General features: G+C 42.2%; 6 protein-coding genes across 7 annotated transcripts; 5 read left to right on the forward strand and 1 right to left on the reverse strand.

The window, feature by feature from the left end:
* Positions 1-85: 85 nt before the first annotated feature.
* On the reverse strand, positions 86-24,882 carry LOC6525576 (protein gone early). 2 transcript variants are annotated; one of them, XM_015190887.3, is made up of 11 exons: positions 24,512-24,882; positions 18,460-18,890; positions 17,744-18,079; positions 17,528-17,686; positions 2,590-2,853; positions 2,379-2,530; positions 2,194-2,321; positions 1,582-2,133; positions 1,357-1,479; positions 762-1,265; positions 86-701 (listed from the first exon to the last, which is right to left on the reverse strand). In XM_015190887.3, the coding sequence occupies exons 2-11, from the start codon at positions 18,776-18,778 to the stop codon at positions 614-616; spliced, it is 2,625 nt and encodes an 874-aa protein (XP_015046373.1). In that variant the 5' UTR covers positions 18,779-18,890; positions 24,512-24,882; the 3' UTR covers positions 86-613. The 2 variants fall into 2 exon arrangements, with proteins under 2 accessions (XP_015046373.1, XP_002101411.1); XM_002101375.4 differs by having other exon boundaries at positions 17,744-18,094.
* LOC6525577 lies at positions 3,803-5,424 on the forward strand. The gene is made up of 3 exons (XM_002101376.4): positions 3,803-3,934; positions 4,004-4,769; positions 4,839-5,424. The coding sequence occupies exons 1-3, from the start codon at positions 3,920-3,922 to the stop codon at positions 5,111-5,113; spliced, it is 1,056 nt and encodes a 351-aa protein (XP_002101412.1). The 5' UTR covers positions 3,803-3,919; the 3' UTR covers positions 5,114-5,424.
* On the forward strand, positions 6,124-8,734 carry LOC6525578. Its single transcript, XM_002101377.4, has one exon. It carries the CDS (start codon positions 7,815-7,817, stop codon positions 8,556-8,558), a length of 744 nt encoding a protein of 247 aa, XP_002101413.1. The 5' UTR covers positions 6,124-7,814; the 3' UTR covers positions 8,559-8,734.
* Positions 10,561-11,678, forward strand: LOC6525579. Its single transcript, XM_002101378.3, has one exon. The coding sequence runs from the start codon at positions 10,870-10,872 to the stop codon at positions 11,539-11,541; it is 672 nt and encodes a 223-aa protein (XP_002101414.2). The 5' UTR covers positions 10,561-10,869; the 3' UTR covers positions 11,542-11,678.
* LOC6525580 (serine/threonine-protein phosphatase 2A 56 kDa regulatory subunit epsilon isoform) lies at positions 13,621-14,947 on the forward strand. Its single transcript, XM_002101379.4, has 4 exons — positions 13,621-13,918; positions 13,971-14,161; positions 14,221-14,554; positions 14,618-14,947. Exons 1-4 carry the CDS (start codon positions 13,691-13,693, stop codon positions 14,873-14,875), a joined length of 1,011 nt encoding a protein of 336 aa, XP_002101415.2. The 5' UTR covers positions 13,621-13,690; the 3' UTR covers positions 14,876-14,947.
* Positions 15,555-17,237, forward strand: LOC6525581 (uncharacterized PE-PGRS family protein PE_PGRS54). The gene is made up of 3 exons (XM_039375575.1): positions 15,555-15,662; positions 15,787-16,699; positions 16,778-17,237. Exons 1-3 carry the CDS (start codon positions 15,648-15,650, stop codon positions 17,137-17,139), a joined length of 1,290 nt encoding a protein of 429 aa, XP_039231509.1. The 5' UTR covers positions 15,555-15,647; the 3' UTR covers positions 17,140-17,237.
* Positions 24,883-25,028: the final 146 nt, after the last annotated feature.

Below are 25,028 nucleotides of genomic sequence, written 5' to 3' on the forward strand. Positions count from 1 at the left end.
TGTTATTGTGCGACTATAAATATCAGTATTTTGATCAGAACATTCGAAATATTGGTCCCCAAACAATTACAAGTTCCTTTTCCAATTGGGAGTGAAAAGTCATTCTCATTTAATGGTTCTCCAAAAATCAAATTCATCAATTTATACAAGGTGGCAGACGGCGCTTAGCAACTAACTAAGTTAAGGCTACTTCACTAGACTAAACTAGGCGTAGGGTTCGTACTTAAGTCGACTTGCTGCCCCACTTGCTTACTTCGTGTCAAGTTGGAGCAGATTGCGAATGTGTGGCGTGATGTCAACAGTGGCTAGTCAATGTCAAGTCTGATCCTTCATGGTTAAGCTACGTGCTAGGCTTAATCGCTAAACTACAACTAGAGCAATGTGTGGTGGGGTGGGGTCTGTGTCTGTCTGTATGGTATATATGGTATATAGTGTAAAGTGTATTCTGTATATCGGTGTCGGTGTCGGTGTCTGTGTCTCTGGCAATGTGTGGGAGTAAAAAAAAGTACAATAAATAGGTTGTTCCATTTCGCAGCTGCCGAGGACATCACCCTCCGGTTCATCCACAGGCCTCTGGCTGAGGTGGAGGTCCTGGTGGATGGAAAAACGCATCTCAGAGCAGGTTGGAGCAACTCGCCTCCGCGGCGGCACAGTTTGTGGAGCGAGGGAGGAACTGGATGTGCTGCCAGGTGGCGTTAAATCTGAAATAACACGGAACATTAGTGGTTATTGTGCTGGTAACTAAAATGGCAACCACTCACAGATAGCTCTCGGCCAGCTGGCTCTCTACGAGCGGCTTGATCCTGGCGTAGTCCTTGTCCGCAATTGTGGTGCTGCAGTGCTGCTGCATGTAAGAGAGCGTAAAGAGTTCGTTCTCATTGAAAGACCTCAGTCCAGGTATCCTCAATCGCCTGGTAAGTCCAAGGGCCTCATAGGTATTAGCCTGATCGATTCCCGATCCCGGAATGGCACTGCCCGCATCAATGGCATTCACAAAGTTACTCAACGCCCTCGCCGCCGTTCGAGCTGCACTCAGCGTTACATGGAAGCTCTTCAGGGCATTACTCGATAGCTCATTCAGCTCGTGGACCAACCGTGGTGGCTGTCCAGCTGCCAGACAATTCACATCCGGCTGGGCATACCGAATCTCCGGTGCCGCATCACTGATATCCGTGCTCTGGGTGTTGAACTGCAGCAGGAAGGTGGAGAAGTTATCGATCAGGGCCTCCAATATATCAGTGCCTATGCGGGCAAAGTTCACAGCTCTGCACGAAAAGGAAAAAGAGAAGAAATCATTAGAAAGTGATCGAGCGAAATATAAATACTATAAATAAGTATATATTTGATTTTACGCACACAGGATATCGGTAGTCATAGTAATTGGAGGTGATCAACACCTTGGAGACAAGCAGCATATTCAGTTTATTGGAGTAGGCGATGGCCTGTGGATGGTCCCTTGTGTACATCTCGGAAACAATGCTGTTGCCAAACAGAGCGGGATGGATGGATAAATAAGATCGTGGAGAAAGTGTTAGAAAGTTTTTGGATCAGCAGATCAGATGCACATTGCGCAAGACTTACACATCCAGTATGGCCAGCGGGCCCAGCTTCTTCTCCATCTGCGATCGACGGAATGTCCAAATCCACTCCAAATGCTCCACGAAAAACACATTATTGAGTATCAGTTCGTTGTAGTATTGCGCAAGATAGTTGGGCTGCTGCAACACCTCATCGGGTATGCCAAACTGCAGCCGCATCTCGTTGAGTTTCTTTTGGATGAACTCCCTAGCCGCCGGCTCCAGCCATTTGGCCTGATTCAGCGAATCTTTCAACTGATTCCGCAGACTGAAGAACATCAGCTTGAGTAGCTCCTCGTTGCCCTGCGTCTTGTTTAAGCCCCTGCTCTTGGACGACACCGCTTCGAATTGCTGCCTGGGTGGCTGTTGCTGCAGTGCATCCACAGCAAAGGGCAGCCAATCGCGCACCACTTTGCTGCATATGAGCCACCTGGGATAGCTGGCTGTGCGTCCATACAGCGCATGGTCAAAGTTCTCCGCCAAAGTGCGATACTCCTTGGACAAATGCGGCAGCATTTTACGTGCCAGCGACCATATAATAAAGTTGTTAATGGGCCTATGAATAAACAGATATTATTAAGCATTAGCTGCCAAGTAAATGTACATGCTAACATACTTTTTATCCGAAGTGGAGAGTAATACAGATAGGGCATGCATAACCTCTGGATCGCGTACCAAGACCTCGGTGTCCTCGGTGATTTTGGTTTTCGGGAAAATGGCCTGCAGAGACTCCAGAATGGGCAACTAAAGGGGAAACCATCGTTAAATTGTTATAGCCACAAATAAATTAGCTTGACTTACGGATGGTGCTTTAATTTTCAGATCGGCCAGACGCATTAGCTTGTTTATCGGACGACTTGCATCCGCTTTGGCGTCCTCAATGTGATTCACAATGCGACGTTCGTAGTGGAAAATGTCGTCGGCAAATAGATCAGCCTCCCGGGAAACGATTCCTAAATAAATCAATTTGTTAATGAATACCAAACAATGATTTTTAAGTTCAAAAACTCACCCATGTTGATGGCAAAGTCGCGGAGGAGCAGCTTATAGCCACGAACCACTTCCTCATCGGCATCATTGCCATAGAAGTACTTGTCCGGCAGACCCAGTTCCCCCTCGTCCAGGGTGATCACATAGTCGTGGGGATTACTAAAGCCGTTCTCCACGGTGACGCGATAGTAGGGGAATATGCCATGTTTGGCCTGCAGGACGACCAGAACCCGCTTGTATTCCCAGGATTGCAGTCGATTGGAGTCGCGGAATGCCTGCCAGCCATCTGTAAAGAAATCACGAGGCGCACATTAGTGGGATCATGCGAATAGTTCTGGTTCTTTCAGTGGAAACCCCCCTATGAGCTGGCTATGCGCTAATAGACATTCCCCAGAACCCAAAAGCCCATGAATTTTGGCAAGAAAATATCAGTTGCATGCACACATTATAGCATAGATCCGCATATACACACACACTGAATCAAGTTTATATGGCCGAATGTCGGTGGTTTATGGCAATTAAAGGCGCTAAAATGTTTGCCTGCTTGAAATTTTTCGGGGCGCTTAGTCCGTCTTCTCTTGCAATCATAAAATATTAAAACAAAAAACCAATGAATGTTGAAGAAAACATTTGGAATGCCCTTTCTTAAGAAGTCACTTGAAAGTCTTGAAAGAAAAATATGGCAATTTATACAGCTAAATTAATTTAAATACAATTATTTACTAAAATTTTGGTAGAAATGTGCATTTCTTAAATGCGATCTTTTTATTAGTAATTATATCTTATTGGGCAGTGTATTCTTTATTTTTGGGATATCAACCAAAAGAGCAAGTAATATTAATTCAAGATTATTATATATATGGAAGATTTATACATCAGCTAGTGCCACCCCATAGATTATCACTAATGTGGATCTCTCATAACTTCAACCCCATGGTGTGGGGTCAGCATATTGAGTGCCATCCACGCAAACTTCATCATCCAGTCGAATGACATGCAGACATAGAAATTGACTGTGTTTTAGGCTGTTGACACCTGCAATTAGCACTTGATACTGGTACACAAAAACAAAAGCAAGAGATACGAGAAGAAATAAATCAAAATACCAGCCGTGTCAGCCGGATTTCGTAGTTATAGCACGGAGTTTGATTTTCGATTTTGGGATTTTTGGGTGTTATAGTTTTTTAACGATTTATTGCAAACCACTTTAATTAACTTCAATTAAAGGCAAATCTTGGCCGCTGTATAAAAGGTGACAGTTGTTAGTGACTGGCATATCAATCCAGTGCAACAGCTCCAGGGCGACAGTTGCTCCTCCTCCTCATCCATCCATCCATTATACCAAGTCCAGCATGAAGCAGTTTGTGGTAAGTTCGCAGTGAATCTTCAAGGGATTTCCGGAGCAACTAACTAAGAGAGTTCGACCAAACCCTTAGGTTTTGGCCGTTCTGGCTGTGATTGGCGGTTCTCTGGCCGCTCCTCGTCCGGATGTCAGCCATCTGGCGGGCTACAGCTACCAGGCTGGTGGCTACAACGGCAACCTGGTGGCCAACCAGGTGATCAGTGCTCCCCTGACCACGGTGACCACCTCGTATCAGCCCACGGCCGCTGGCACCAACTACTACAGTTCGTCACCAGCCATTGGCCAGCTTAATCTGGGCTCCTCCGGCTCCGTCGGCTCCTCTGGTGTGGTCAACTACCAGGTGGGCAGCTCTGGCTCTGCCAACTACCAAGTGGACTCCTCCTCCTCCTCGGTGAGCGGTGGCATTGTGAGCGACAGCATTGGCCTGGCCGGTCTGCAGCCCGGACCCACCATCAACTACAACGAGCAGGAGTCGTACATCAGCCACCTGGCCAACTTCCAGCCCGCCCAGATCAACAAGCACTTCTACATCCACAGTGCGCCCGAGGATCACGATGAGCAGCAGATCGTGCGCTATGTGAACGTGGGCAGGCCCCAGAAGAACTACCGTGTGGTCTTCATCAATGCACCCACATCCACCGCCAGCAAGGCCAAGATCATTGCCAATGTGGCGCCCGTGGAGGAGAAGACTGCCATCTATGTGCTGTCCAAGAAATCCAACGCTCTGGATGTCTCCGCCGAGGTGGTCACTCAGCGCCCGGTGGCCAACAAGCCGGAGGTCTTCTTTGTCAAGTACAAGACTCCTCAGGAGGCGGCTCATGCCCAGCAGACCATTCAGGGTGAGTTCACTCATCTGATTGCATTCCAAATCCCATCAACTTGATATCATTCTATGCCACGTTATATAGCCAACTATGATGCTCTGGGTGGAAGCTCGGAGACCAGCAACGAGGGCGTGATTCCCGTTTCCTCCGTGATCGGCAGCCTGGGCGACAATGGAGCCTCCGGCGTGTTGACCGATGCCAGCGGCAGCGTGAGCGTCGTGGGCACCGGCGGAGTACCCACCGTGGATGCTGGAGCCAGCTACGATGCCGAGGGTAGCCAGCGCCAGGTGATCAGCACCGTGACCACCGGCACCAATACCCAGGCCACCTATCTGCCCGTGAGGCCGGTGAGGAAGTAGGTGAATCGTAGCCTGGATTCCAGCACATAGTCCGCATCCACTGCCAATGACATGACACATGCACACACTTCAGCCCTGAAAGATTCGGACTGGATGGGAAAACCCCTTGGGTTTGGGGCCCATTACAGTGGAATCTTGTTGGGGAAACCTTTGCGATTTTTCCTATTTAGTTTTGCCTTCGGCCCTAATTCTTATTATTTGTGTATACATTTTTTTTTTTTTTAAATAAACTTTAAGAGTTCTCATAGGCATTCAAAAAATGTAAAGCTCATTGAGTTCTATTTTTGGTACAATGAAGTTGAAAAATTCAAGTCATGGTTTAGCATTTGTACAATCGAGTGTCTGTAGATTTTTCACCTTTAAATGGAAATCCCTGGAGTGAATTGATCTGGTTGAACCGCCTGCATCTTGCATAATCGAAGAGGCCGCGATGTCGCCCAAAAAAAATACATAATACTAATCCATGAGACAGCTGCCTCGCCTATTTGGCAAGCTGCTCATAATTGTTCAACCCGATCAACTGGCCCGTTCAACCCGTTCAAAAACTCAACTCAAAAAGCCACTCGGTTAAATAAATTAGCGAATTAGAGGAAACTCAACTCGGAGTTGGAATTGGAAATGGAATTGGAATTGGAATTAAAATTGGAATAGCTATCGCTATCGGTGGTCGCAGTCGCCAAGGTCGCCAGTTGGGCCAATGCAAGTCGCATTAAAATACCTAAGGGTATTAAATAAAAATTAGCTATACCAAATATATATTGAGCGGCAAATGGGTCATGCCCGCAAACAAAGTATATTATCAATTACAAAATGGGTGGAGAAGAAGGGGCGAAAAAATCAGTTACCATCTTCCATATCTTTGCTCGGAGATCTGGAGATCCGGAGATCTGCATATCAATGGGCGGCGGCCAGATCTTTTGCATAAAGATAATCACACCTACTAAATAAAAAACCTACCGCGACGGACGGTAGCCGCAAAGAGCCGAGGTCCGAAGAAGATTGAGATCGAAAGATCGAAGATTTGTCCCTCGATTCGATTTCTATTACTGTCATCATCAATAAAATGTTACATAAATTTCCAGCACAGCGAGCGAACGCAGGTGCTTATAAATATGGAATGCCTAATTGATAATTATCATTTTGTTCGGTTTTCCATAATCCACACGGCGATATGCGATATGCGATCTATGATCTGTGATCGCTGATCGGCTAATGGCTAAATTAGTCTAGTCGTATCTAGTCAAATCGATTGAAAACGGTTAGAATGCGGATTACAATCTAGTCCAAAACGCCACCACATTGTTTGTTTTATGCGTTTATATTCTATCATTAATCTTGGGGGCCATAAATCCATTCAAAGGCATTATTCAAATACGCTCGATGAGTGCAAATTATGTTTTATGTGTTTATTTTGGCAATATTTATGCGACCTCCAAAGCGCCGGGTGAACGTTGGTTCGAGTCTTCGCTTTCGACTGACTCACCGATCGATTTTGCGTTTGGGTCACCATTTATGGTGACAAAAATAGCGAAAAATAGCGAAACACAAGTCGAAATTGGTGGGAAATTCCGCACAGATGGAACAAGATGGCTAATCTGGGCGATAATGATCTGGATCTTTTAAGGCAACGGAAATTAAATTCGACTCAATTGTGAAACAATGCCAGTTTCATTTTCAATATGCATATATTTAAATGGAAAAGGTTTCAAAAGAAGTTCCAAATATATAAGAAATAAATATTTATTGTTTATTTCACTAACAAGCAAGTACTTCTTCAGTTTTCACTTCATTAGCTATAAAAGTAACTAACTACAAAATATAAACACAATATAACAAGAGCTTTGTTAAAAATGGAATACTTTGAAGTTAGAAATTTGCCAAAAATAGAAATAGAAAATAAATGCAAGCCCAAGATATTCATTGATCAATCCAACTGTCACAGATATTCGCAAACTAATCGATAGGCCCGAAACTAATGATGGACGTGAACAAACAAACTAACAAATAACCCAGCAAACGTGTTTCTGGACAAGATTGATGCCGCCAGCGATGTTGAGGTGCCGTTTAATGAGATTCGCTAGGCCTCCATTCAATAGTTTTTTCAGTTTTTTTTTTTGCAGCTGAGATAGGTAAGATATAGTGATGAAGCCGTACATTTAGATATTTGCTAATCCATCGTGAATGCCCAGCCGTCCACCAGGGTCACCGCACCGGCCCAGTCAAGTTCAATGTCAGAGGAGAGTCGTCTTTGTCCAATAGTCCAATGGTCCAATGGTGGGCCCAAACCATGGTGGTTGCTGTTGCTGTGTTGCTGGCTCGGCTGCGTTCGTTCTAATTTGAATAAGTTTTAGGTCAGATCACAAGGCGGCGTATAGCAGCAGTAGACCCATAGGCCCAGAGAAGACGATGATGACGATGTGACGATGATGGCGATGCTTTGGCTATCGAGAGCAGCGGCTATGATGATGTTATATGCGGCATTTGCATTTGCATAAACGGCCAAACAGCGACGCCGACAGAGGAGGCAGCCATTTGACAATCGGAGCATATTTAAGACAAGTGGAGCGGCCCAAAATGCAATCATTGGCTCGCAGCAATTCGTCAACGCAGCATCCCCAAAAACAGGAGAACAACTACCACTAAGGATTACAAACACTCAGGAAGGGATTACGCACATAATCGAAAAATAACAAAAATCACCATGTTTGTCCAGCAAGTGCTCGTTGGCTGCCTGATCCTGGTGGCTTTGACCCAAGCCCGTCCCCAATACGGCTACGAACAACCCAGTTCGGACATCTTCATCGGCGGTGGATCCGCGCCCGTTGGCAGCGTGGGAATCGGTGGCTCCTCCGGCGGCGGTCTGGTCAGCATCCAGCCACACCGTGGTGGCGACAAGTACCTGCCCCCGGCCAGCACCACCCTGGCGCCCATCATCAACAAGAAGTTCTATCTGGTCTCCGCACCCGAGGATCACAGCAACGATGGCAAGGTGAAGCATTTGGTCTTGGGACGTCCACAGAAGAACTACCGCGTGGTGTTCATCAAGGCGCCAGCCGGCGATAATGCCAACGTGAAGTATTCCGCCGAGTTTGCGCCACAGGAGGAGAAGACCGTCATCTATGTGCTCAGCAAGAAGGATAACGATGTGGATGCCAGTGACATTGCCACGCCCGCACCCACACAGCCCAGCAAGCCGGAGGTGTTCTTCATCAAGTACAAGACCGACGACGAGGCCAAGCAGGCGCAGCAGGAGATCCAGGGACAGTACGACAAGCTGGGCGGCACCAACGAGTACCAGGAGGACAACAATGCACCCATCACCTCGGTGATCGGCAGCCTGGATGGCCTGAATCCCGATGGTAGCTACAACTACCGCCAGATCGCCAACCGTCCACCGGCAGTGGCGCCCAACTCCCAGTATCTGCCCAGTTTGCTGAAGCACTAGAGGATGTCGGCACCAGTGGATCATCTCTCTCCATCTCAATCAAAATCAGAAAAACAAAACGCCCATTCTCGAACCCTGTTGTGTTGTATATTTTTAAGAAATGCCTCAATATTTTTTTGTATTTTTTTTGTGTTATATCGAACTGTTGTTAATAAAAAGCTTATATTAAAAAAAAATTGTAAGCAATGTGTTTAAGTTTCTCAACGAAATAATATCATTTTTGAATCAACTAAGCAATTTCTTTTATCAAGTGAAAAAACATGGGTGGTCTTCAGTAATTTCTAATGCATCTGGTTTCAAAAGAAAACCTAATATTACTCGTTTCACCAGTCCAATAAATATATATATATATATATATGTAAAAACAAGTATGGAAGAAGTCAGAAGGTCAGTCATTTAAAAAATTAATAAAAATCGTATAAATAAAATTGAAATGTCTCTTCGGCGCAATTAAATTAAAAACGAAATCAAAATCCAAATCAAAGTCAAAGTCAAAAATAAATCGAGACAGAAACAAACATTTCGGCTTTGTTTTCCCCGATATTCAAATCAGCATCAGCAGTCAGCGACATTTCAATATATGTCCAAATCCAAATCCAAATCGGAATCGAAGTTGGTATTCAGAAATCGCAGCCAAAGCTGCCGTTAAAATTTCCAACAGAAATTAGCTTAAATGAAGTGAGAAATCAAAATAAGCCCATCAAATTTAATTAAATAGCAGAGTTTTATATTTTGATTTTGGCTTATTTCTCTCCATTTTGTTGCTTTGATTGGGCCATTAAACTGACGCTGCATAAAATCGGGCCAAAGATCGATTGATTAATGTTGAATCCGAAGCTAATGGCACCCCAAGATACTGCACAAAATTGAAGCGAGGAAATAAAACAACCAAGTGCAAACCAATTTGGGCATTAGGGAAGTAGTTATCGCATCTCTTTATTGGCATTTGCATTAATATTAATTGAGATTTAATTGCGGCAATAAAACAATGTGTGGGAAAAATAATAATAACAGTGAGCAGTTGGGGATTGCAAAATAATACCACTTTTGACTCAAACAGAGAACTTTTATGCAATTCCAAGTCAAATTATTGGATAAACAAATAACCGATTAATATTATTTATCATAGCATTACTAAAATCATTTAGAATTGGCTCAAAAAACGAAGCTATGGCAACTATAACATCTTCATTGGCCACATCTAACCCACTTATCTATGCGTATGCCGCTTATGGCCAAGCAATTTTTCTTAATAAAAGCGAACATAAATCAAATTAGCTGTACCATTTTGCTTAAATGCGACATGAAAGTGTGGGAATTACGCGCCAATTTATGCAAATCCAATGCATATATACTATATATTTGTATATTGGTGGTATTGTAAGTGCCTCTTGTTGACAACAACGGGCAGAAAACGAGCAAAAGAGCCCAAATTAATCTACTAATCAGCGACGAGGCTGCGAACCAAATACAACTAAACTAAGATCGGAATTGGAATCGGATTTGGAATTGGCCGAAAGATGCAGATGGTAACAGCGATCAACTGGAGTTGGCCAAGATCATTAGTCAATGGTGAGGGCGTTGGATGCTGGGATCAATCCCACCCGAATGCTTTTGACCATAGAGCACATGGCACATGGCACATAGCACATCAATATCCGAATCCCACATGATGATAAATGATCTGCAAATCGGTGAGATGTGAGAAGAGCATAACGAAAAGGTATGTCAAAACCGAAGCAAATCAAACTTTAATTAATTGCTTTTAAATTAAGTTAGGGGATTTTTTGGGGTAATCGGGTTTTCAACTGAATTTTCAAGGCTATTCGACGTTGAACTTCTTGGATTAAAGAACTAATAAGAATAACGTTGTTGTAAGCATGTAACATTGATAAAACTAATATTTAATTAAAATCCTTCAGTCTGATGATTATTAATAATGTGTTGATGATTTACTTATATTTAGTATTTATATTATTTATTTTAACAAGGTTATGGGGAAACTATTATTATTATTATTATTATTACAAAGCCAACTAACATAATTTAATAATAGTAAAGAGCAAGAGATAACATGTTTATTATGTAATACAGTAAACTAAAAAGCCCTGAGCAGCTTCTTTCTGTTCCCACATTTTCACGCACAATTAAATTTCGAGCCAAGAGCAAGTTCGTTGCTCAAGTCTTTTGTTTTGGCTCCAAATGGAGCGATTAGAGCTCGGCAAAATATGTAATAAAGCTAATTTTCACAAATTTTCACTCCTATCGCACTGTGCGATCTAAGTAGATCGCTTTTAAAAGTGCAGCTGAGATGAAAACCCGAAGTCAGTTGTCTTCTGGAATTCGTGAAATGTTGAACATATTTGTGTGCCTATCACTTTCGTTGTTAAGTCTATCCTGGGCACAAGGATCGCACTATTTACCGCCACCAACTACGGCCATGGAACCCATCATAACCAAGCAGTTCTACAGTATATCAGCCGCCGAAGATGCCGAGGATCTGGAGCCACGGACTAAACATTTGCTTATCGGACAGCCGCGCAGGAATTACCGAGTGATTTTCATTCGTGCTCCAACGGGCAACAGCGAGCATGTGAAATATACGGCGGAGTTGGCGCCCCAAGAGGAGCGAACTGTGATCTATGTGCTAACCCGGAAGCAACCGGAACTGGAGGCCGCGGATATTGTGGCACCTCAGCAGAAGTCTCAAGTCGAACAGAAGCCAGACGTGTTCTTCATCAAGTACAAAAGCAACGATGAGGCAGCGGCTGCCCAAAGGGAAATCCAAATGCAATACGATCAACTGGGTGGAAATACGGAAATCGCAGCGCCCTATGTGGCGCCCATTAGGTCGGTGATTGGAGCACTTGGTAGCCCCCAATATCCAGCAGCTCCTCCTTACCCAAGTGCCGGGCAATCACCCGGCTATCACTACAATAGACCCACCTCCACAGTGTTGGCGCCAGTGGAACGAACTAACTGAAGCGCCGATTATATCCGCAACTTGTTGAATATTCCATGCTATTTGCATATAATTGATAAGCCATTTCCACCAGCGAATTTATCATAAAAAATGGCAAACGCGTAAAAAGTTTTTTGTTTTCTTTTTTTTTCTTGTTTAGCATAATTTTTGCAAACTTTTTTATCTGATTTGCTTTGTGTTTGAAAACAGATACTGACAAAAGTGCTTTGACCCTGTGACAAAGGAGAAGAATTCGCGTTGAGTTTGCAAAGGGCTTGTTTAGTTGCCCATCAAGTGGTTTTATCAAAATTATTCAAGAAAAATGTGAAAAAAACTATATATATATAAATAAATATAGCAAAAAAAGTACCAATTATTTATTCTATTTGTGGCATTTTCGCATTTCTGAGATTCAGGGTCTCAAAAATTTCGCTTCAGCTTGATAGTTTGCAAAAAATAGAATCGTAAAACAAACAATCTGCATAAATTTTGCAATTCGCAACCGAAAAAAGAAACCGCAAAACGGCAATGCAGTTTTTTATGATGTCTCTTTGGCTCGGCTAGTTTATCTGCTTTTGGATTTATTTGCATTTGCATTTAATTAATGGGATTTTTTTAAGCCATTTTTGGGCATCAAGTGGGCGACCTTTTTTTGATTGGCAGCAGCAACAATTTGGCAGCAATTAATCTTGTTGCTAGTTGGCCAGCATAGCAAAAGCAAATAAAAGCCAAGGTCATGGCGAAAATTTAAAAACTAAAAAGTGCGATTCTAAGTCGCCAAACTGAGCCTGCCTTTCCACACTTCATTGTTTTCACTATGAAACTGAGCATTTCAAGGTGCTCGAAAACAAATATATAAATAAATCACACATTGGTTTTAGCCAAAAGCGCAAACACAGACAATGGGCCTAAATCGGCCCTGCCCAAAACGCATTCAAATTATGGCAATTATATTGAAATTTTTCATCAACAAAACCAGCAGAAACACTCGGCCGACGATTTGTGGTTTTGGAATTTCTGCTTTTAGTCGCTTTAACTAAAAAAAACTAAAAATAGACCATGACACAACGCCATCTATGCATATTTTGGAATACCCTTTGTTGGATGTATAGAAATGAACGGAAAAAAAAAACACACACACTAAACACACTAGCAATAAATGTAATAAAATTATGCAGCTTATAGATAAATAAATATTAAAATAATATAAGTGCCTAGGGTATTTCCTGTCTGGCGTATTATAAAATCCTTTTCGGCACTTTGTTTGCCATGCCGCCGAACTTATCAAAACTAATGATATAATTTATGGGCTAACAAAGATTTGTCAAAACTGCGAAGATCAAAGCGGAAACCTAAAGTCCAACAATAATTGAAATGCCATTGCGACAACAGAAAGCCGACTAGTTTTCAAACTCAAAATGAATTCAATTCAAGAGGCAGTTTATAAATGAAAGTGTATAATCAAATACACCAGTTTCTTTTGAATTAAAATACATTTATCTCAACGTTTCAAAATATACAAGAGTATACAGCATTCAAAATAAAAGCTGAGTATAAAGTCAATGCCAATAAATTGCTGCGCCTGTGGCTAGAAAAAATAATAACGCTCTTAGTGATGCTATTTAATTCCTCCAACATAATTAAGCTCTTGTTAACAAAGGCTTAATACGTCAAACTAAAGTCCCATGGCGGAAGCAAGTTCTATTCCAAGAACCAAGCCAGCTGAAAAGAAGTCCCAAAAAACCAAAAAAAACAAGAAAAATCACCGGCGAAAAGAAAAGAACCAGAAAATAAAGAACCCACTGATTCTTGAAGGCATTTGTTTGAACAACAAAGACAGCAAACAAATCGCGTCCATCAATCAAGATGGCTAAAGCTAAAATTTCAAATATATGCGCAAATGGTCAAGTGTGCGTTTAAAGATGGCAAATGCGATGGAAAGGGAATTTCTAAAGGAAATTGAAAGCACTGCAAGTGAAAGTTAACTTGCACTTATTGCATTAAATATTGCATTAAATAGTTCTTTAACTTTGTATATTTGGGACAAACTTTTCGGCAATCACATAAGCTATTCGATTGCTTTCAACTTGCACATAACACTTATAATCGAGTGACCGGTCAACATCCATTCTGCTCCTAAAAATAGCTTTTTATTTCAAACGTTCCCAAAATGAGTAGCTTCGACTCTGTCTCTGGCTCTGGCTCTGACTCTGAGTCTGACTCTGACTCTGACTCTCAGCCCAGATGCATTGACTCAAGTCTGTGTGAAATCAAAAAAAGGACGGAGTTGTTGGCCAAAAAGAAGGTAGTCCTAGAGCTGTACTCTTGTTTCTTGAGCGGATGGACTTATTACCCCGGCGACGAAGAACGTAAGCTCGATAAGATGATTGTCGTAAAGGTGAGTTGTGGGAATCTTCAGAGTTTGAAGTTAACTAATGGCATTCGTATAGCTATTGGAACACTTGGACACAAAAGATGTGGACGATCGCACATATGTACAGTCTCTGTTGCTGCGCATCTATATAAAGTTTAAATATTTGCGTGAATTTATTCTAAAACAGTTTAACGATGTATTCAATCGATTTACTTTCGAATCAATTGAGTGTCATTGCATCACAGAACTTCTGGATATTTATTACGAGTAGGTTTCTATCTAAATTACATTGTATACCGCTTGATAATTTTGTGTTTTTCGAACAGTATAATCAAGGACTATTCGGCGCCACTAAAAACCAATGAGGAGCAAGTGCTGCTTAAGGTCTTATTGCCTTTGCACAAACCCCAATCGATGCCAAGTTATTTCTCTACACTAATATATTGCATTATCGAATTTCTCCAATCGAACCCATCTTTGATTCAACGATATGTCACTGGTTTTCTGAGACTGTGGCCAAAGACAGCCTATGACAAGGAGACTTTGTTTCTGACCGAGATTGCCAGTATTCTGGTAATACAAAATGAGGAAGAGGTTACGAAAGTTCTGGAGCCGGCGTTTAAACAAATTGCTAAATGTTTATCCAGTCAAAGCGCTAAGGTAAGAGTTGAACCTAAAAAAATGGTATATGGATGGATGACCCAGAGTAATATTACGTTTCAGATAGCTGAGCAGACTCTCAATTTATGGGAAGACGAGGATTTATTGGAGCTTATGAGGGAAAACAACGAGGTCATCATGCCCATTATATTTCCATCACTATATTTCATGAAGAAAATGCATTTGAGTCAAAGAATCCAGGAACTCGTCAGCACTGTTATGAAAGAGTTACTGATGATGAACAGGGAGCTGTTTCTAAGCCTAACTATTGAACAAATACGCGCAGAACAAAAAAAAACAGAGCCTTCAAATCCGCCATAGATAATGACACTGGGAGCAAGGCTCGATGGAAGTCCAAACATTGAAGAGAATGTTATATATTTTGTTACTTTTTGTACACCTTTACGGTATAAATATTATATTTTAATAAATTCGAATATCTCAAAACCTTTTTATCTCTGCAAACGGGCTAATCTTTTCAATGCTGATCAAATTAAGTCATAAACACGTTCCTACATATACTTATATCCATACTTGATCAATCGCAAGAGATCAATCAATCAATGAAGGATTTTATGCAAACTTTTGCATACAACGCGAAAATGTTGGCTTGATGATCACGCAACAATGCGACAAAACGGAAAAAATGCAACCGAATTTCGTGTGTTGTGTGGAATTGAAATGGATATTGGTATTGATATTGGTATTGATATTGGTATTGATATTGATATTGATACTGATCCACCTGCGATCAACATCGTCGACGAGCGGCGCGAGTATATATGAATTCGACTATGATTTATGATCGCAGCGAAAAGAAACAAAACGAACATCGATGGACAACAGGTCACATTAAAGGAAGCGCGAAAGAGACGGCGCCCAGAGGTGCGACAGAGAGGGCCAGACACACAAGTCAAATGTCAGAGCTTCGCGATAGTCAAATAATTGAGCAATTAATTAAACCGGCGAAAAGAAAAAAAAGAAAAAATTATAGAAAAATCGTAAGAAGCGGAGGAACCAATATTCGGGGTATAAAAGGCCACAAATCATCAAGGGGGAGCATCATTAAGCCAACAACTGAAAAGCACTCAACATGCGTCTATTTGTGGTAAGTTAACTGCTGGAGGATTAACCGGAAGAGCGGCGGAGGAGCGATGGGAACGCAGGATTAACCAAAGGATTACATTTTTTTCTTTTTTTTTTTTTTTATTTGTGTGTGTGTGCTTTTCTAGACCCTTTGCTCTCTGCTGGTCCTCAGCGAAGCCAAGCCCCAGGGCTATAACTATGGCAGCGGAGTCTCTGGTTCCTTGACCACCTCCAGCGGATCCAGTGGTGGATCCGGCGGCGGTTTCCTGACCGCTCCCAGCCACTCCTCGGTGGCTTCCTACGGCCCGCTGGGCGCCTTCCAGACCGCCAGCGTTGGCTCCCTGGTGGGCAGCTCCTCTGCCCCCCAATCGGTGAGCCACTACAGTGGTGGTCAGGGAGCCACCTACACCACTGGCGGCGGTAATGGTCATGGAGCCACCTACTCGACTGGTGGACAAGGAGCCACCTACTCGACTGGTGGACAAGGAGCCACCTACTCGACTGGCGGACAAGGAGTCACCTACTCGACTGGTGGAAATGGTGCCACCTACTCGACTGGTGGACAAGGTGCCACCTACAGCACCGGCGGTTCTTCCAACTATGGTGGCAGCTCCTTCACCGGATTTGGACCCTCGCCCAACATTGGATTCGGTACTCTGGCCGGCTACCAGGCACCCAGCTACCAGCAGCAGCAGGAGCAGGAGGTCCAGCGCGGCTTCCAGGAGCCCATCATCCACAAGCAGTTCTTCACCGTCGCCGCACCCGAAGAGCATGAGAATCTGGAGCGCTCCAAGCATCTGGTGATTGGACGTCCACAGAAGAACTACCGTGTGGTATTCATCAAGGCCCCATCCTCAAGCAATGCCAATGTCAAGCTGTCCGCCGAATATGCGCCCAAGGAGGAGAAGACCGTCATCTATGTGCTCAGCAAGAAGGACAACCAGCTGGAGGTCAACGACATTGCCACACCCGCACCCACGGTGCCCAGCAAGCCGGAGGTCTTCTTCATCAAGTACAAGACCGAGGCCGAGGCCTCTCACGCCCAGCAGCAGATTCAAGGTGAGTTCTCCACATCTTGGCACCATAAAAAAGGGTCTTCTTAATACTGTACTAATACTCGTCATCCTTATCTATCAGCCGAATACGACAGGATCGAGGGAACCTCAGAGCACCAGGATGGTGGAGTGGCCCCCGCTCAGTCGGTTGTGGGCATCTTGGATGGTGGTGCTGTTGGTGCCGCCAGCTCTGGCAGCTCTCAGTACGTGTCCGGAGTTACTGGCTCCACTGGCGGCAGCTCTACCTACGTTTCCGGAGGCACTGGCTCCACCGGTGGCAGCTCTCACTACGTTTCTGGAGGCACTGGCTCCACTGGTGGCAGCTACACTACGACCTCGTCGTCCGGCGGCAGCTCTGGCGGAATCGCCGGAGGAGTCATCTCTGGTGGCACCATCATCAAGAATGCCAAGAGCGCCGTCTATCTGCCACCCAGTGGCAAATAGATAGTCAGCAGCATAATGATAAATAGCCACAATTTTACTGTACAGCGATGCAATAGTCAAAGGTTTTTTTTTGAAAGCATAAATACATTTTAAACGAAATAGAAGAATATAAATAATGGTCTTGATTCTTTTTACATGGAGCGGAGAATGAGGAAACCTGAATTTAACAAACAAATTATGACAAATTATTAACAATCGGAAGAAAACTTCCTAATGTATTGGTCAATTTGTAACACTTTAACTGCGAAGCCTAAAAGTATGCCACATTTTTGCTTACAAGTTCAGCAAAGAAAGAAGTCCTTAGAAAACCAATATGCATCGAAGTCAATCAGTTTCTTTTTCTGTATATATGCCCGCAAAAGTGTAGGTTGTTAATACTAGAACTCACACACTGCATTGATGGCCCGTTTCAGGAGCAGATCCGACTGGCTCTTGTCGAGGACATCGGTCTCGCGGCAACTGCGATACAAACTGCTCACCGTGGACTCCACGGAACCCTCTTGCGAATTGGGCAGCATTGCAATAAATCGATTCAGTTCATTGAGTTCTGCGAAGAGATATGGTACATTAATGGCAGATAGATGGGGGATAGAGCGCAGCTTACCTTGATACTCATTGTAGGTCTCGTAGTTCCACTCGCCGCGTTTGATCACAAAGTAGTCGTGGTTGGCATAATCGCTGGCAAAGTTGCCGCAGGCCCACTCGTACGTTTCGTGGCAAGGACTCTTCGAGGTGTTGGCCCACAGAAGCAGCTGCCTGCTGCTCTCCACGCACTCCTTCTCCAGGCAGAGCGGCGCCCGCAGGTAGGAGGGCACCTCCGGCCAGAAGGCCAGCAGCAGGATGATGATCAGCAGGAGCAGGGCGCACAGGCAGGCGGTGGTTACGTAAAGGATGCGTCGCTTGCGCGACAGGCTCATCAGCGCGTCGAAGGATCGTCGGCCTGGAAGCAGCAAGGCTATCATCGGGCGAGGGCCAGGGATAGGGAGAATGTGATATTAATGAAATGAGGATGGAACTGGCTGCAAGTGCATACATATTTTACTCTACAAAAGCAACTAAATCGCAATTGTGAACTTTAAAGACAATAGAATCAAATTAACTGTTTAATTTAGTTATATTTTTGAATGAAATATCTGTTTGAGTTACACAAAATATAAACGTTTTTAGTTTGAACAGAACTACTAAAGGTCATTAAGACTTATATGTACATATTTCCAAAGTTTATTGAAATCTTCAATCTTCTTTTTCAAGAAAATTCAACTTCGAAGCATGAGAATGAATGGAAATGAATGAATCAATGCTTCGATGACGGTATCTCACCTCTCAGTCCATTAGCCGATGGATGCGTGGAGTTGGGTGTAATTGCCGCTGGTGTCCTGCCACCTGCTCCTCCGCCTGCCACCTCATTGAGGGCATCCTGGCGCGCCGCCTCCAGATCCTTGGGCGTCAGATGTGAGCCGTCGTCCATGTGCAACTTCTGCTGATTGGTGGTCAGCGGTGCCGTTTCGCTGCCCTCGATCTGCTGCAGCTGCTGCTTGCCCCCGATCTCGTCCTGGCTGTTGTGCAGCTTGAAACTGCGGTCATCCACCTCGTCGATGGCGCAGATCGTCGGTTTGTACTTGCCCTGATTGATGGCCATTGCGTGTGGATGTGCCCCTCGTTGTTTTCCCCAGCTGATTTAAGTCGTGCTCTCGTCGTTTCTATCCCTCAATTCAGATGATTCGGCATTTTCAATCACTTCCTAAGTAGCTCTGCAAGTAAAACAAGGAAATCGTTGAGAATTTACCCAAAGTATACGAATACACGGAATTCCAGGCGGTATAACCACGTCTCTTGCTAATCAAAAGATTACCTTGAGACATGATATACGGGGCTATACACTCGTCGACCCACCCATACACCCAACCACCCACCAACCTCTGGCAATAAAGAAACCTTTTTGTTATGTGGAGCATCGGAGATAAGTGAAAATTGCCAGAGATAGCAGGCACTTGATGCTTGAGATCCACAGCTGCGGCCAGCAAAATGGCACCTGGATGTTTGCTTAAAAGTAATCATATAATCCAAGGAATTGCTTTTTAAAGTAAAGTTATCAATAGGAAATCTTACATACTTCAATCATTGTTTAAATACTATTTTGGATCTTTGAATACATGATGGTAATCCCAAAACTCTAGCTCGCTATTTAAAACTACCTATTTGCATTAAATAAGTTTTAAACAATATATTTAATAGCTGGATATGTTTTTGAACACCATCTTGAATGCACCCAGCTGTACGAAAGCGTTCAAGTATCCAAGATCAGCGGCTATATATTCGCTCCTAAGCGCATATATACATATGTTGCATGCATTCTTGTTCAACATTTGACTTCTTTTCAATTTTAAATTGACAACAATTGCTGGCAATTTGCACTGGCGAAAGACATCGACTGGCGAAAATATATATCCAAATATGTGGGAGTGAGACCACCGAGAGAAAGGGAAAGAGACAGAAAGATCGTTGGCTGAGGACTTTTATTTTTGCGACATGCATAAATTTCTATTGAGCGCCGTGCAAATAATTAAAAATGCAGCGACGTCTCGATTGTCTTAAAAAACTAAACTAGGTTAATTGCTAATTGCACGAAAAATCTGTCTGGCAATGTAGGCAAGTTCTATAGTATTTAGAGTATTAGAAAGTTTAGGGTTTAAGATGAAGCCAAAGGCCTAAAAATTTAGCTAAATTGATAAAAAAAAACCGCATAGGCGAAGTATTATGTTATTTTAAAGCATTGCAATGCATTTCAGTAGCCATTGGTTGGCTATATCAATCGATAGAGTACGATCTTTAAAAGTGATCTATTTGTATTGCAGACCGCTTTAGTTTCGCTCCGCCGACCGCCAGAGGGCGTCACTGGGCTTTGTTTCTCTGTGGTTATGCTAGACTTGAAATTGTTTTCCACCTTTTGTTTTCGCCGTGAAATCGTATAGCATTTGTGTCATTTAATCCGCGAGGAAAGCAGCCAATTCATCCACACAATAAAATGTGGAGGCGGCAGGTTAATTATGAAACTACATACAATGCACGCGAGCGATTATGAAGCGCAATTCGAGCATCAGCACATGATGTTCAAGTCGCATGGCAAAAAATACATTTTTCAGCATTACAAAAATCCATTTTAAAATGCCTGGCGAACATTACCATGCCGTGAATCACAATTACATTTAATTAGAAGAGCCCTCAGCGCATTGGCATTTACAAAAGAAGTCCGATATTCAATCTAGATTTCTTTTTCCAAGCCCCTGCAAATCTTTAGAGCCCCAAAAAAGCGATAAGTTGTGGTCAGTTGTGAGGATTTGGCTGGGTAAAAAATAATATAAGCGAAACGGGGAAAGAAACAATGAAAACGGCTATTACTTATCTTATCGAGTTGAGATTATTGCCTAATACATTGCTCATTTCTAGGCGCTGCTACTAAGACATTCTCCGCCTATTTTTTTTCAACCTGATAAGTATTACTTTTATATAGTTCACGGTTAGCATAAATCAATTTCGTAATATTCAGCAAGATTATTTCTGTAGATTGCCTGCCTAAGGGATTAATTAAAAAAATAAGTACTCTTCTTTGGCTGCTTGAAATTTGGAGGCCCATAAACAATAATCACCGCACTCTATATCTCCGACTTTATCTGTCTAGCCCTATATAGCCACTCGAAAAACTGAAGGTTACGATGAAATGGTGGTGCTATGGGCGACTATCTCAGGTTGTTGAGTAATGCTGAGAGAACTGAATCCCATATCAAGCGATAAGATCTCTAAAAGAAGTCGTATATAGATAAACGCGGATGACACACTAAAGTAACTAACAGATTTAAAAGCATTAATGAGAGGATTTCTAAAGGAGTTTACAGAAATTGTAATCATTTTAATCAGCTCCTTGAGCATTTATTTTCTTATAAAATATAACGCTACAATTCCTAATTGTTTCACACATTTTCTAGATTTTTTTCTTTAAAAGCTTTTTAGAGTTTTTATAACGAATTTACTTTGACTTGCTGTTTTCGCTTTCAACCCTTTCAGTGATTTATGTTCTGCAGGCTTTAATGCCTTTAATATTTTGTATTAAAATGAGTTGTCACTCATAGCTTCTCGGGTTTTATGGGCCACTTTGTCAGCTCAAAGAACGCCTGCCGCAGTTGCGAAATTTTATTGAAAAAAAAGCATTAATTATTGGGGACACACGCTCTAGTAATGGAAGTGCCAAACCAGAGTTCGATTTCAACGTTCTTTATCAAGTTGCGGTTGCTTTGATTTCAGCCTTTTTTTCTATTTCTTTTTCTGATTTATGCATATTTGGCTCGAATTGATATTTGGCTTGATTGGTTCATGAGCTTATAAAGAAACTTAAGCTTATGCTGAGTTTATCTCGGCCACTAGAAAATATTACGAAGATGCGGCGTCATTTAGTTTGGGGTGGATTCTCGATTATTATTCTTATTCCTCGAGCGCAGCGCAATTGAAAGTTGAGACGCAGTTCGATTGGGGATGGAGATAATAAATGTGAAGAGGTGTGGGAAATTCCCTTGGAAGTCGGAGATAAACTGACTTTGATAAAATCCGAGTGTTGATGGAAAAATAACTCAATGAAAGTGCGAGTCAGCAGTTCTTCTTTTTTTTTTTGATCCAGGAACAGTAATAATGAATCAAGTTTCGCTCCAAAATTATATTGTTATTCCTACAGCGCCGCAATTCATTACAATTATGAGGCAATAATTCTTAGCCAAAGTGAAATGAAGACATTATTCATTCACAGCATATGTAGGTATTTATTGTAATATTTCCGCTGCCCCGCCTCCGAAGAAAACTGAAAGAAAATCGGTGTTTGCTTTGTGTGACCAAAAAAGCGACTTCCACTTTCCCCTCCCATTTATTTCCTTTCCAGTTCGAGTTACCATATTTGAACATGCCGCGCATAAATCACCAGCGACCATATAAATCTCTACAGATAATGAACGAAAATGTATAGATAGGTTGGGGAAGACCATAAATTCGATGACCAGTTGTGACAGGCGTTATAAAAAGTAATGCTGGGACTTAAAAAATCATACTTTTCGGCGCATACTGACAATTTAGACGTGCTAAACAGATATTAGCCATACAAAATAATACATGGAATTAGAAAATCAATTTGACTTTGCGGCTAATTGAGTGTGGCGTAATTTGACAGCGATTTTCGCCACCATGTCGAACCCAATTTATACGATTTTTGTGCCCCGCGCTATTGACATTTAATTTGAGTTAATGGCACAGCGTACAACGCTCTAGTATTATCAAAAGTGTTGATTGGGCAGCTTTGGGTGCGATGATAACCTTGTCGCACCCCCCTCTTAACCCCTTCCACCCACCGCCCATCGCAATCAGTTGTTAAATGTGTCAACAATTTGTCGTCAACTAGTCGAAGCCACTAAAAAGTCGACAAATTGAGAACTGCAGAATGTGAATGTTTGCTTATGCAACTTTGCTTGCGAACGAAACAAACACTCTAAACATGGAAACCTAATTAATTGAGCTGGCTGAGAACATTTCTAAGATTTTCAGCCCACTCTACTGCAAATAAATGTAGCATTACTTGGTTATTCACCAACCATTTAAATTAAAAGTTGATAAACATGCCAAGCGAAATGCATAGGAAAATGTATTTATATTTTTATGATAAGTTTGATTTTAAAAGCAATTAGCTCTAAAACCTATCATATGCGATCGACCAGGTCTGTAAGCCATTCGAGCTGAGCTATGTACACACAATCTCTTTGTGATCTTAACCCTCGTATGCAAAAAGCACTCGAGCGGAATGCTGAAACCGTAAAACGTTTAACGGAAAAAGGTGCGGTTAAGGTTAGCTTTTCGAGTGTTTCACTTTTTGTTTCGATGTTTCAAAAAGTGCGTAACGAGTGACGCAGACAATGGCAAAGTGACGAATGCGGGCGGAGGCAACTATGTATGTATGTACAATACATAGGTACAAAAAACTTGAGGGAGTTTTTGGGGATTGTGCAGTCCCAATATCGCGCGTGAGCATTACAATGGCTCTACAACGATGAAAAGCGGAGGGTTTACTTTTGCACATGCTTAAAGTGCTAAATGCATAACGGTAATCCAAAAATAAGTGGGCCAAAACGGAAGAAGCGGAAAAGAGGGGTAAAAACAACAGGAACTGCAACAGGAAGTGCTTCAAATATCATAATTATCCGCAGAACAATCCAATTATCAAAAACAAACAATATCTGGAAAATAAATACAAGAAGTTACTTAATAACCATTACCATCTGGTATATTCATTTAACTAGAATGATTTTATGATGCGATGTGTACCAAAATAATTTTTTGCGTGTACCTGGAAATATCTGTGGAAACTACTTTTGATAAATACATTTTTCTACATTTAAGAAGGTTTTCAAATAATTTCCTTTCCCGTGCTACTTGCAACACATTTGGAAAATGTTTACAAAACCAACTAATAACGCAATCAGGCGTTAAGATCTGTAGATTTCTGCCCAAGATCAAGGTGATTTACGTCGTTTTTCAATGTCACCGGATTATTATCTCAAAATTATGATTTCTTGTTGTTTTTCTTTTTTGGGACGTGATGCACTGATCCTCTGCTTCTTCGTTTTCTTCCTCTGCCGACGTCGACGTTCTTACGCATTAATTACGGGAATTTCGGGAAAGGAAAATAAAAATAAAAGAATTGACACGCAGGCGCATTTGCAACGAATCAGGGGGAAGACGGCAAAGAAGAGAGAGCGACACAGAATTGTTGGTATTGCTGTTGCTTGCTCGTTCACACGAAGGAGATCGCGATGTTTATTCATAAATGATTGCGAACGAAATGAATTGAGTTTTTAAAACATACAAATATAAGAATTAAAAAAATGTACAAATAAGTCGGTGAGAAAACTTTTTTGACACAGTAAAATAATAAATCTACTCAGCGTATAAATAAATACGACTTGATATATAAAGATATGCGGTTTCCGTTTATGACATTTATATCCCCAAATTAAACGATCATCACACATCATCAGTCGCAATGAGGTGATAAGAAATCCTGATCGCAATACCGATCGACGTGTGAACGAAGTATCTGATCGGTTATTTTTTATTATTTTTATTTTCTTTTTGTTTTTGCTTTGGCCACTTGCTAAACCGGTTCTGCCGGCATTTCACACACACACTAGCACACACACACTGCGACACTTTTCCACCTTCGTACAAAAACAACAACAACAAAACGCTGGCTTGAAGTGCGCTTACATTTACTCTCTCTCTCTTTCACACACACATACGAGATTGGAAATTCCTTTGCAGAAGGAAAATCATAGTTTTTTACCTTTTTGTTTATAGCTCATTTGGCATTTTGATATATTTGCATCGCGCCACAATTACAAATACTTTTATTCGCAAAAACACACACTCGAAAAAAAAATCAAGCAGTACACATACGCGCGGACTTTTTTTGAGATCTGCTTTGAATTCTTACGCGCTCAGCAACAACAACAACGAGAAACCGAATAAACCGCTATGTTCACCTTCTCAATGAAAACAGGGTTGTGCGTGTTTTAAATTCGAGTGCAGTTATTTTGTATCATTAACAGGAATTCAAATACGAACTTTTTATAATTTTCGCGGCGGTTTAGGGTTTCTTTTCAATTTCTAAACGGGGAACGACATCCAAATCAACGGTCGTAGTTTTGTTTTGTGACGATTTTTATGGCGATGGTCGCTGGAGATGGACAATCGGAGCCGCAAATGAAATCAAAAAACCATCTCTATATCGGCGCGATATATCGAATATGTGAAACTTGGGAATGGTAGAAAACTGTGCTATTGAATAGCAAAGACATGAA

The sequence above is a fragment of the Drosophila yakuba genome, chromosome X (genome assembly GCF_016746365.2).
Source record: "Drosophila yakuba strain Tai18E2 chromosome X, Prin_Dyak_Tai18E2_2.1, whole genome shotgun sequence".
Classification (NCBI taxonomy): Eukaryota; Metazoa; Arthropoda; class Insecta; order Diptera; family Drosophilidae; genus Drosophila; species Drosophila yakuba.

Excerpts from the sequence above, each read along its gene's own strand:
- LOC6525577 (XM_002101376.4), top strand. Across the intron at positions 4,770-4,838 it reads TGCCCAGCAGACCATTCAGG|CCAACTATGATGCTCTGGGT; the intron begins GTGAGTTCACTC and ends CACGTTATATAG.
- LOC6525578 (XM_002101377.4), top strand. The coding sequence starts at position 7,815 with ATGTTTGTCCAGCAAGTGCTCGTTGGCTGCCTGATCCTGGTGGCTTTG.
- LOC6525579 (XM_002101378.3), top strand. The coding sequence starts at position 10,870 with ATGAAAACCCGAAGTCAGTTGTCTTCTGGAATTCGTGAAATGTTGAAC.
- LOC6525580 (XM_002101379.4), top strand. The coding sequence starts at position 13,691 with ATGAGTAGCTTCGACTCTGTCTCTGGCTCTGGCTCTGACTCTGAGTCT. Across the intron at positions 13,919-13,970 it reads ATAAGATGATTGTCGTAAAG|CTATTGGAACACTTGGACAC; the intron begins GTGAGTTGTGGG and ends GCATTCGTATAG. Across the intron at positions 14,162-14,220 it reads CTTCTGGATATTTATTACGA|TATAATCAAGGACTATTCGG; the intron begins GTAGGTTTCTAT and ends TTTTTCGAACAG.
- LOC6525581 (XM_039375575.1), top strand. Across the intron at positions 16,700-16,777 it reads CGCCCAGCAGCAGATTCAAG|CCGAATACGACAGGATCGAG; the intron begins GTGAGTTCTCCA and ends CTTATCTATCAG.
- LOC6525576 (XM_002101375.4), bottom strand. The coding sequence starts at position 18,778 with ATGGCCATCAATCAGGGCAAGTACAAACCGACGATCTGCGCCATCGAC. Across the intron at positions 2,854-17,527 it reads ACGGGCCATCAATGCAGTGT|ATGGCTGGCAGGCATTCCGC; the intron begins GTGAGTTCTAGT and ends ATTTCTTTACAG. Across the intron at positions 2,322-2,378 it reads TGAAAATTAAAGCACCATCC|TTGCCCATTCTGGAGTCTCT; the intron begins GTAAGTCAAGCT and ends TTTCCCCTTTAG.